The 12,455-nt window shown below is 49.7% G+C and overlaps 1 protein-coding gene across 1 annotated transcript in view; it reads left to right on the forward strand.

The window, feature by feature from the left end:
• LOC148029630 (ABC transporter G family member 35-like) overlaps positions 1-12,455 on the forward strand; it is a 250,697-nt gene that overhangs the window by 123,655 nt on the left and 114,587 nt on the right. The window contains exon 7 of the mRNA XM_087685869.1: positions 352-486. Coding sequence (XP_087541995.1) covers positions 352-486 — 135 coding nt within the window. The remainder of the gene's footprint in view (positions 1-351; positions 487-12,455) is intronic.

Raw genomic sequence — 12,455 nt, forward strand, 5'->3', positions numbered from 1 at the left:
TGGTCAAAGGAGCTTGTGGATGGAGGGAAGCAGACTTGCAGAAGGGGGAGAGGCACTGATGGAATGGTATTTAAGAACTAGTTCTAAAGATTACCTTAGGAACATCATCAGCCTTTATCCTTGCCTGATGATAGTCAGAACTTGAGCCAAGTTTGGTAAATGATGGTATTGTCACAAGCTGGGATTCTCAATACTTAGACTAGGGCTCAAAAGACTTTTTCCTTTTCTGAGTTCAAGTTATTCTTCACTAATTCCACTTTATTTAGATGGTATTTGTTTATTTTTCTATTCTGTTAAATTGATTCCATTGTTTTCCAATTCCATAACTATTTAGGAATTTTTTTTTCTCAGGTTGAAGATCTTTTCACAAAGCTGTTCTCTACAGATTATGTTCATGATTGGAAGACAGAGTCCATTCTCTTGATCAAGCGTGAGCTGGAGATTACTTGGCGCAACAAACTTGGCCTTGCCATTCGACTATTCCAAGTATGCACTATTTTATGCTTTTCGGAACTTAACAGTTTGGTTGTTCTGGATCCAAGGCATACTTCAAGAACAAACAACCTACTCCATTGTAATATCAAACTATATTCAGCTGAAACTGTTGTTTGAAAGTACCAGGAAGAGTAATTGTGGATTGATCAATTAGAAAAGCAATGGAGTTTATTTAAATTAGAATCTAAATGCTATTAAGAGGTGAAGAAATAGTATCAAACTATGCGAACGATACTTTTTCCTATGAAGTATATAATCCAGTAGCTTGAGAATAGTGTCAAGATACAGGCCTGGTTGGCATTGTTACTTTCTATCATAGGGAGTCAGGGAAACCGCTATTATTGTCAAGATTCCAAGCCATCTTTATTACGATGAGGATCTGGGAGATTCTGTTACCAATATTTGGGGAGAAAGACCCTTTTTAGTTGGCAGGGCCGCTAGGGGTTTGGATGATGCCTGCAGTTGGCCAGCTCCTTTTTCAAAGAGTTCAGGAGCATGAGAGAGAACCTCTTGCTGAGAGACAGGGGTGCTAGAGCTTCATTGATAGCACTTTAGAGAGAGGAGGAAAGGCACCCAAGATGCAGGTGGATGGCTGAGAGGATGGGTGCCGCCAAAACATCAAAGTAGAGATAAATGCTATGAAGGAAGCCAGATCACACGATAACTATCATGAGGATGTTTTGGTACACAAGTAGGAGATACAGTGAACAATGATTTTTCCTGCACTGCAGGTCTTGGGCATTCCAAACAAGGAATCAGGAGACTTAGGAGAGAAAATTGATCTTTAGCCCAGGGGCCTGAAAAGGTAGGAGAAGTGGCCACATTGCCCTGTTGGGCTCCACGCCTGGACCTCCTGGCTATAGGTGAGAGAGATTGTTTGGCAAAGTACTCTGAGAGTGGTCACTGGGTAGAGTATTGAGTAGTCATTTGATGGCCCCCCTTTAAGTAGGAGCTTGGAGATGATTTACTAGCCTTGCCCTCAGGAAGTGCCCAAGGGGTGATATATTGGACATGGCTTTCTGTTTGAGTTACTGGGACTTGGTTACCACAAGAGTCCTCGCAGCATTCCAGTGGAGTATGGCATTAGTATATATGCCAGAGAGGCTATCTTGATCCTCAAGGATTGATTCACCTCATTCTGAAAGGCAGTAAAAATAGATTGGAGATTACTTAGTGGAGACTGATCAATTTGCTTGGAATTGCATATAAGAACCTTTCTACCACAATCAGTCTCAAACTCTCTCTTCTTATGCTAGACAGTATACATCCTGGCCTGACAGGTTTGGCTCAGGAGTGTATTATGGAAAATCATTTTACCATCTAGGAATCCAAAGCTCTTGCATGCTCTAGAAGACAAGATGTCTTTGTTTTACTTCTTGACTTCAAGAAGTCTTACAACATAGCTGATTGGGAGTTATTGGAGGGCACCCTGTTGAGGATGAGTTTTCCAAAGCAATGGATTGAAGGTGTAGTGGACTTGTATTCCTTTTTTTAACCCCAATGGTGTAGCAGAGTACATCACAAGTACAATGATGTAGTGGAGATCTATTCCTCATTTCATAACGAGGTCTTGGATAGATAGTTTACAGACAGCAGAGCTATTACTTTGGGGGTAAGGAGAATTTCCGGCTCTTTGTAGCTGCCATGCAGACTTTTTGTAAATCCTCAGGAGCTCTTGTCAACTGGCAAAAATCCTATGAATTTTTGGTTTGTGACATCCAAGAGCCAATTGGCTCGGGTCCCCCATGGCACTTCCCAGAGATACCTTAGCTGTCATGTGGGCACTAATATTACCTCAGAGCAGCAGATGGCACTGTTATTCTTTATCATTAAGGAGAAGTTGTACTGAGGGAATGGTGAGACCTTTCTAGCGGGGAGGGTAGTGATGGTTAACTAGGTTCCACTCTCCGGTGTTATCTTTTGTGGGGCTTTCTCTGGGTCATACATCAGCCAAGCGAAGTGGCTCATCAGGAGTTTCATTTGGTCAGGTGGAGAGGGAAGTCCAACGAGGGCTAAAGTATCCTTAGATGTCATCAGTCGGCCCAGATCTAGGGGTGGTTTGGGGACTATAGATCCAAAGAATTAGAGTAGAGAGTTGTTGGTGAAGCTATTTTTGAGGGGTCTTCTTCTAGGTGAGGAACGATGGAAGAAGTTCTTGTTGTGGAGACTAGAGAGTATTGTTCCTGATAATGGATCACGTTGGCAGCCTAGCATTCACTAGAGTTTTCAACACATCTAAGCTATAGGGATCACGAAGAGTTTGCAGGTTAGACTTTTTGCTGCCGTTTTCTGGGCTTGGAGATCAGTGTTAGCAGAACTTCACTAGATTGTTGCAGCCACAGTTGAAGAGAAGATGAGGTAGCCTCTTCTCTTCGACCAATTATTTAGGATAGGGAGAGACCATACCATTGGAGAGTGGACATGCTCATCTTGCGGGAGGTTCTCTTTGCATATTGCTTCAACAATGGAGGAGTGCTCTGCCGCCTGTTGGCCCTTTAGGATTGCCTTGTCAACCCTGCTGTCAACCATGACAACCTGCTGGCCGACTGCCACTACCCCCAACTCCCTGGTCCTACTGCCGCCTCCTTGGCTCATAGCAATCGCCCTGCCTACCATGCCTCAACCTGCTTTGCCGGCACTCTCTCCTCGCTTCGGAGCCATGAACACTTCCTTAGCCTTCTCATCCACCCTTGCAGCCTTTGTAAGATTCCTTGCACAAGCAACCTCCATCTCCCCTTCCCGCGCACAACCTCAACAGGCAGACCAGCGGTTATACCCTGCGCCAACAGACCACGAAGCACCCACACCACCGACACATGGAGCTAGTGTATCGCCCGAGATTGCAGCCGGGCCTCCACCATCCCTGGGGTGTTCCAGTGCAGCCCCTCGCATACACTCGGCCGATGCCTTCCCACCGATCCGCTTTGCTTCGGACACAGAGTTGGCACTCAGGGAGAGAGTGTCAGCCCTAGAAGCATCATCCTTGACTTGCAGAATGGTTGGAGATCATCTGCCTATCCACAGTCTTAAGGACTCCATCTAGTCTGCTCTTATTAGCACCCCAGCCAGGCTCACGCGAGTGGTGCCCCTTGGAAAGGGATGCTTCAGACTCTAGTTCAAGCTCACCCGAGCAGATGGAGGTAGTGCTCGCTACCAGCCCGCTTGATGTTAGGACCTCAGTAGCATACTTTAACAGATGGATCGAGGGCCGGGACTATTCCTTGCTTGGAGATGGCACTCCCATCACCATCTCTTTTCTTGGCCTTGATGAGTATTTTACGCCGTACCTTTCTGAGATTGGCAGTGCATTCGGCCACATCATAGAGAGGGATAGGAGTTTTGTTGACACAGTCTCAGAAGGCCCACTCAGATACCCTTCCGTCCGAGTGATAATACCCATAGAGTCTTTGCATTGCCTTCCCTAGACTATTAGGATTCCCTCCATTTACGGGGGCTTTCTTATCCAGCCAGTCTCTTATACAGGCCTCCCTGGTCAGTGATTTGCTTGCAGGATGATTGGACATATTGCAGCTGAATGCCGGAGGACATGCTGATGCCAAACCTCCTTCAGGGATGAGGGAGGTGGTAGACCCGAGACGCGTCAGAGGAGTGAAGTAGAACGCCAAAGACGGCGGCTAGACAGAGGAGGAGACAACACCAACAAAGAGAGCGCGGTGCTGAGTGGCAGGGGCACGAGGGCCTAGAGCGGAGACGGTGGAGAGTGATCAGGGACCTCAGGTTGACAGCCCATGCAGAGCCATTGCAGGCCCCCCACTGCTCCCATAGATGCTCCTCTAGATGCCCTAGAGCTAGAAGTCCCACAGCCACTGATAGGGACAACATTGCAGATGGAGGTGATTTAGCCCACGAAGGTAGCGACACCAGTAGCTTCTAAGGAGCTACAACAGGCTAACAGATGCGCCATAGTCCCCCAGACCATCACCTCATCAGGTTGAGCTTTCCGAGCTTAGCCGATCTCAGGTACCTGACACACAACAGGTAGGGAGGTCGTGATGGCCTAGGACAGTGAGTAGGAGGTAGAGGACTGAGATGACTACTCTGAGGACTTCCCCTCATTACACCCCGCAATAGAGATAGCAGAGAGGACACATGATTGGGTATATACTATGAGGCAATAAAGGCAAGCATGGGCTGTACAACCATGCCGGTCTGAGAGGTTGAGACGCACTCCATGTGGATACTCTCATGGAATGTACAAGGCTTCGGGGATCGTCACTTTAGGCAGGGCCAGAGCCTCATGCGATAGGATTTGCACAGAGCTCTAGTTGGAGGATCGATTGATTTTCTTATGTTACAGGAGCACCATCTTTCGGCAGATAGGATATCCCGATGTTGCGGGAAGCTACTGCCAGTTCATCAGAGTCACACTTACAGGCAGCAGTTGTAGGTGCTATCGAGATACAGGCTGGAGTATGCATATGCGTTGGGGAGCAGTGGACTCAGTCGGTACAGGGTTGGGGTATTCTAATTCCAGGGAGAGCCATGTAGGTATCGGTGAGAGTGGAGGAGGCACTCATTGGTTTGTTAGTCATTTACGCCCCGAATGGCCAATGAGACAGGAGACAGTTTTGGACCACCCTTAGTCACAGTCTCTACCACAGGTTGATCATTGGATGGTAGGGGGTGACTTTAACATGGTGGAGGCTCTTGAGGATAGGAGAGGCAGATGCAAAAAAATCATTAGGGGAGGAGTGCAGGCTGCTTGGAAGGAGTTCTTATTCCAGATTAGAGGCCAAGCCCCATGGTTCATTGCAAAGTTTGGCAGGACCACAGGCTCACTTCAGTTCTCCAGGAGAGACAAGGCAATAGGAACCAAGACTTTCTCTAGGATTGATCGATTTTATGTGGATGACTAGGCCTGCGATAGAGGTGGCCCTACAGGCCCATTGTAGTGTTAGGATTGCAGAGCACTTCTTTTTTGAGGATGATCTTAGAGACACAGTCACACAGTGTTGGAGATCTAGACCCTTCTGAGCTGGACGGGTAGCTAGTGACTTGGATGAGAGCCTATAGGAGATTAGTTCCCGCCACAAGGAGGAGACAGAGCCTTCTAGAGAAGGAAAGAGCTGCTAGGGCATTGCTTTACAGAGGGAGGAGGAGAGACCATGAAGGAAGCTAGGTCGGAGTACATATTTCATGCAAGAGCCTCTTTTTGGACTTAGTCTGGGGATAGGGTTAATAGGGATTTTTTCCGCACCACAAGGCCTAAACACTCTACACAGGGCATTCGGAGACTCAAGAGAGCTGATGGATCCATTGCACAGGGCCCTCTAGAGGCGAGATAGGTGGCCACACAATACTATACATCCCTACTAGGATTCACCACTAGACCCCCTAGATATGAGAGAGATAGAGAAGCAGTTTGGCAGAGCACGCAGAGGGTGGTTATAGACAGGTTGAGCAGACATCTGATGGTCCATTTTATAGAGGAGGAGTTGGAGGAGGCACGTCGGGCACTACACTCAGCCAATTGGACCACGCTTGAGATGGTCTGATCGATGTTGGAGTATAGGAGTTTTCCCCATTCCTTATGAAGTGAGGCAATGGCTACCATGGTACATATCCGCAACAAGTCACCTACTTTGGTATTGCAAGATATGACTTCCTACTAGGCTTTCTTTGGGAAGAAACCTTCAGTTTTCCACTTTCACATCTTTGGATGCGAGGCACATTTCTTGCACAAGAAGAAAAGACAGACCAAACTAAATCCCAAGTTGAAGAAGCTTATCTTCATCGGTTACAATATGACCATGAAGGGCTATCGGCTCTATGACCCAAAGACTCGAAAGATCAAGGTGAGCAAGGATGTGATCTTCGATGAGGCTGTAGCCTCTAAAGATCCAATTGATGGTTCTTCTATTACAAGTGGTTCTTCGTCTTTGACCGAAAACCCCCCCCCCCCCCGCCCCCCCTTAAAACCATCAACCCGTCCCCTTCCTTCCAGGTTTACCCTTGGCACCCCTTCTTCGTTTTCGACTCCTCCCTCTCCTTCTCCCTTTCCACCCTTGACGGCTCCTCCACCTACTACTTCATTGTCGAGTATTACTGCCTCTTCCCCATCTCTGTAGGTTTCCTCTAGGGGAGTTGAGCCGTCAGAAGGGGAGTCTTCTTCATTAGATGAGGAGGATCTACCTTCCCTTAATCTCAAACTCCACCCCAGACAAATGCCCGCGAGTTCCTTCCACAAACAGATGCTTTACAGGTATTGGAGGCTCCTTGGTCTGCTTTGTAGCAGGATGATCCTATCACCATTCCTCGGTGGTATCAGCGCCACATGTAAGATTCGGGGATTACTTGGTTCTCTTAGACGCCTCTAGGCCCACTCAAGTCAACTAGACTTCAGGCCCAGCGGGGTAGTTCACTCTACGTGAACTATGCCTTTATGTCATATCTTTAGGACCATGAGCCTACTACAGTTGATGAGGCTCTTGCACAGGATGTTTGGCACAGTGATATACAAGCTGAGCTCGATTCTATCGAGCAAGACCAAACTTGGGAGTTGGTTTCTTGTTCGAAGAAGTGGAAGGGATTGGTGTGAAGTGGTTCTATAAGACTAAGTATCTTGTAGATGGGACCTTGGATAAGCATAAGGCACGGCTTGTAGCCAAGGGATTCTCTCAATGGGTAGGTTTGGATTACTTTGAGACTTTTGCATTGATAGCTCAGGTGTTCACTATTTGAGCTATCCTGGCTTTAGCCACCCATCACATTGGCCAGTTTGTTAGATGAACATAAAGTTAGCCTTTTTGAACGGTGTCTTGAAGGAGGAGATTTATGTCTCACAACCTCCTGGTTTTCTTGTGCAAGGAAAGGAGGACCATGTTTATAGGTTGCAAAAGGCCCTCTATGGCTTGAAGCAAGCTCCTAGGGATTGGTATCAGCGGGTTGATCAATTCTTCTTGGATAGTGGTTTCCATCGACGATCAGATCATGACCCCAATCTTTATTACAAGGTTGCAGAGGAGAAGTGTATCTTGATCGTCTTGTATGTTAATGACCACCCTATCATAGGGAGTGACACACAAGAGGTTAATCAAACTCGGAAGATCTTAGGCTAGGAGTTCCACATGACGGATTTTGGAATCGTACACTTTTTCCTCAGATTGAAAATCTATCAGATGGTATAGGGCATTTTTATTTCCTAGCATAGGTACGTCTCAAAGCTTCTTTCGGAGTTTGGTATGGCTAAGTGTCAGCCTATTCCTTGCCCCATGGACCCAGAGTCTAGGCTTATGGCAGCAGGAGATCCTTTTAGTGATGCCACCTATTACAAGTTCCTTATTGGCTCTTTGATCCAGGTGATCCACATTCGACCAAACATCTCTTTGATCTAGTTGATCCACACTCAGTTGGGACATCTCTTTTGTAGTGGTTTTGTTGTCTTCTTTCATGAAGACTCCTATCCATGCTCATTGGCGAGCCGCTTTGCGTGTTCTGTGCTATTTGCAAGGGACTCAATCCTACAGGATCATGTATGGTGAGGGGCCCACTCTTTCTAGATGGAGTGGCTCCAAGTGGGTAGGTCATGCCAATCCACTACAGGTTATGTCTTCTCCCTTGGTTTGGGAGCTATCTCTTGGAGTAGTAAGAAGAAATCTAATGTGGCCCTAGGTTGCGGTCCTTTCTTATACAGAGATTGAGTATCGTGCTCTTTATTCTACAGCTATGGAGGTAGTTTGGCTTCGTTGTTTATTGGTGGAGATAGCCGGTGTTTCATTGCTCACACGAAGCACATTGAGGTTCAATACCACTATGTTCAAGAGGGTATCATGTATTCCAAGTTAGCAATGGCCTATTGTCCTACCGAGGACAATGCATTTGATCTCTTCAAGAAGCCTTTGCCCAAGGCTTCTATGCTTCACCACATGAGATTGTTGGGCCTTCAGACACTTACGAGATTTCCTTTGAGAGTGGATGTTAGCCTACCACTTTTAGTATTGTCAATTTGTTATCTTCCGATTGTGAGCTCTTGTCTGACTCAGATGGAGACATGGGAGCCAGACTATCTGGGATCCCATGACACTATTTGTTGCATTTTTGCATGTAGTCCGGACTGCATTTATTGTAGCCCCACAAGCTTCTACCAACGCGCCGCTGCCCTCGCCCCTGTACCCCTGTCGAATTGTGCCCCCGTTGACTGGCCATCGCGCCTCCCGCATCCCTCTCGCCTGCCTCCTCGCCATTGCGCTGCGCCCCCCCCCCCCTTTTTCTCATCATTAAGCTACGCCTTCCCCTCCTTGCCATCACACTGCGCCCCTCCCTCCTCGCCATCATGCTCCCCCCCCCTCTCTGTGCACTCCCCCGCCTTGTGGCTTCTGCCATCACGCTGTCACCCCCTCCCCCCTTGCCCTGTGGCTCCTACCATCACGCTGCCCCCCCCCCCCCCCCCCCCCCCCCGGCGGCCCTGATACCTCACCCCCATTCTCTCTCGTCTCCTCCACTCTGCTGCCACTTGTCTACAGGCCACCCACGCCGTCATCCATGGCGCCCGATGCCTCTATCGGTGTCAGAAAACAAAATCCCCCCCTCCCCCTTTTCCTCCTCGCCATCGCCCTCCCCCCCTGTTGCTCCCTCCATTTGCAGCAACACTCCCCCCTTCAGCAGTACAGTAGTGTGTTTGGTAGGTTCTCAATAGAGAAGCACAATGGAAACCTTTGGTCAGATGCCAGTGCATTCTGCGAGTGCCCTCCAGTCAAACTCCTTACGTGCTGTCCTCTCTGATCAACAACTCTTGGCCATTCCTGCCACAGAGCTGAAGCTTAAAGAAACAACGATTTTCAGTCAGGTAATAGGACACTCTCCAGCCAGGCCCAACTTCGGGATTGGCTCCACTCCACATTGCACATTGGCGCAACGCAGATTGTGGAGGTAGTCCTCATGGGCCGTGGGATCTTCATGGTTTGTCTCACCTCTACGGACGCAACTCATGAGTTAGTGGAGAGCTCGCCCTATGCCTCCTTGAAGGGGGTCATTCACATGGTTCCCTAGTACAACGGTTTCACAGTGGAGTCATTTGAGCTCCACAACAGATTTCTCGGACACCCGGTCACTTTACTCTTCCTCGGACTGGCGGTAGAGTACTGCCAATTAGTGGAGGACTTTGGTCGGCTCTTTGGCACATAGTTCTTCTTGCCTCCTTCGCGGATGTTGTGGCAGCTGCAAGAGTCCCCAAGGTACAAGTGGCCGTGAAAGACACAAAGAGTATACCCAAGTTTTTGGAGATAGAGGTAGGAGGTCACTCCTTTAAGGTAGCAGGTCACTGTGACTGGGCAACCAAGGCAGTGTCTGCGCTGCCATGAATTTGGGCATTAGGCAGCAGACTATATGTGCTTCGGAGCCAAGGCGGCTTCGTCGATAGGCCCATAGGTGGATGGTGACGGCTTCACATGGATCTAGAGATGATAGAGAGGGAGACGGCAGGGGGGGCTGCAGCCAGCTCCGCAAACGCAGCCTCGACAGCAGGGAGTAGGAGGGCGAGCGATGCCCCTTGGACAGAGCACTCCATAGCCCCCCCTGCTGCCCACCCCACCCGGTAGGACCGCAACCCCCCACATCCACCACCCGCGCCACAGACTACCTCACCTGAGATCCCATGCCCGCCCCATTGACCCGGGCCCATGCGCCCCCCCCCCCCCCTCCCCACAGGAGGTGATGAGCCACACACGCCTACATCCTCCTTGCACCAGTAGTTCTCCCTCTCCCACATAGCCACTAGCTCATCTGCCCTTGCCGCCCGTCACACTTTTCCGAGACAGGCACAACCATTGCCATAGAAGTTCTTTCACAGTGGCCCATGGTCCTACCTGAGAGTTGCGGAGCGCGGAGAGTTCTCACTACCTCTAGAGGTGGGGATCTCCGTGGTTTGTAAGTCAAGGAGGGGCAAGGTCCATCTACTAGCACCACCGGATGGACAAAACTATGCTTTTGCCTTTCAGTCCTCTCACTCAGGGGATTGGACGACGACACAGATAGAGGAGGAGTTGAAGAGTCAGGTGGAGGATTACATCTCCCAGTGGATGGGAGATAAAGGACTCGCACTGTTTGCACAGCAGTGGTCTGGTTGCATGATAGACATTATCTGGTGGGCTGTTGAAGAGTCAGGTGGAGGATTACATCTCCCAGTGGATGGGAGATAAAGGACTCGCACTGTTTGCACAGCAGTGGTCTGGTTGCATGATAGACATTAACTGGTGGGCTGTTGTCGAGGTTCCACACTTGAGCATCATCTTTTGAGCCCTTCCACAGTGGAGAGCTCCGCGGGATGTGATCGAGTGGCCCCTGGCACAGGTGGCCCATATCTACCAGTGTACAGAGTCATGACTCTCAGCATGGCTGATAGATGCATTGATAGTACCACCTGGACCATGTATGATCCCTATGGTCCGGCTGAGGGCCACCATGGGGGATTGGAGTTCACCATCCAGACCTGTGGCAAAGCGCACTTGCGTGCCCCATAGTTTCTTCTCCTCATCAGTAGCTTCCATACTGAATAGATGCCTGTGCGGTCATCACAGGTTTCCCAATGAGCTTACACCTTGCATCTTGGAATGTGGACAATCTCCACTACAATGGGGCACGTGGTTCTAGAAAGTTGATTGTTCGGCAAGAGTTGCAGCCTGCACTTGTCGGACGGATCGACATCCTACTTCTACAGGAGCAGAAGCTTACACTAACTCAGGCCCAGTGGTAGGGAAGGTACTCCTGGGCAGCTCGTGCACTTATTGGGAGCACGCCATAAGTGCCCACGGCAGGAGTGGAGGCGTATGCACCTCTATTTGCCCGAGTCGCACTGCCTCTGTACGAGACCACGAGATGATAGTGGTAGGGAGGGTTCTATGGATCAGACTGGATATTGGGGACTTATGCCTTGGAGTCCTCAATGTCTATACCCCTACGGAGGTTAGGGCATGTAGCAGGTTTTGGGTGGAGATCGCGGATGGACTCCTAGATCGTTGGAGGAGACTTCAACAACCTCGAGGCTTTGGAGGACTAGTAGGGTAGAGGCAGAAACTACCAAGGCATGGCTGGGGAGGAGCAGGAGGCATGGGAGGTCTTTCTACTGGCAGTAGGAGCACGCAATGCCTGGAGAGACCCTGCCTTCCATAGGAGGGAGAGGTCGCTCGACTTCTCTTGGGGATACAGGCAGCTAGGTGGAGTCCTGCTGGAGTGGTTGGACAGGTTTTATGTGGGAGAGTGGGGCAGCTCTTGTGGAGGCTAGATTGGGTAGTTGGCGGATACCACATTGTCCGACCATTGCCCGGTTTTCCTGACACTTGATCCCCCAGCATCTTCCCTAGATACACGATCCTGTCGTATCCTTGACTCAATCTATAGGGGGAAGGAGGTGATGAGATAGATAGAGCAGATTTGGAACAAGGAGTGGGGCACGAGGGATTGGATTGCAAAGGAGGTTGCAGAGGTCCTAGCCGAGCAGTAGCTGCCAAGAGGCAGCCACACAAGCCAGGCAGCAGAGCTGGGAGGAGGAGAGAGCACTGCGGCGAGACCTCGCAGCCACGCAGAGACTATTACAAGAGGCACCAAGGGACCCCACCCTCCACACACAAGAGGTGCGCGCGCGCGAGCAACCATTGCTGGCTTAGAGGACAGGCACTCGGATTTCTCTTTCCGCACCTCTGCAGCTTTCTGGGCGCGGAAGGGGGATACGATGTGCAGGGAGTTTTTCCAGGTACACGAGCCTCGCACCTCAAGAGAGCAGATATGCAGCCTTCGAGATCAGTATGAGAGGACTCGTTCCTAGCCCACACGAGGTGATGGAGATTGCCACCGACTACTACGGGTGCCCTTTCCAGCAGGAGACAGCTTCAGCTAGTGGACAACGATGTAGGCAGCAGGTCTGGGATTACATCTCGTCCCTCGTCATAGAGGAGATGGGACAGTCCCTTCTAGCTACCTTCATAGAGAAGATACTAGAGGAGGCT

The sequence above is a fragment of the Lygodium microphyllum genome, chromosome 10 (genome assembly GCF_053477565.2).
Source record: "Lygodium microphyllum isolate KBCC chromosome 10, Lygodium_microphyllum_v1.1.10, whole genome shotgun sequence".
In the NCBI taxonomy this organism is placed as follows: Eukaryota; Viridiplantae; Streptophyta; class Polypodiopsida; order Schizaeales; family Lygodiaceae; genus Lygodium; species Lygodium microphyllum.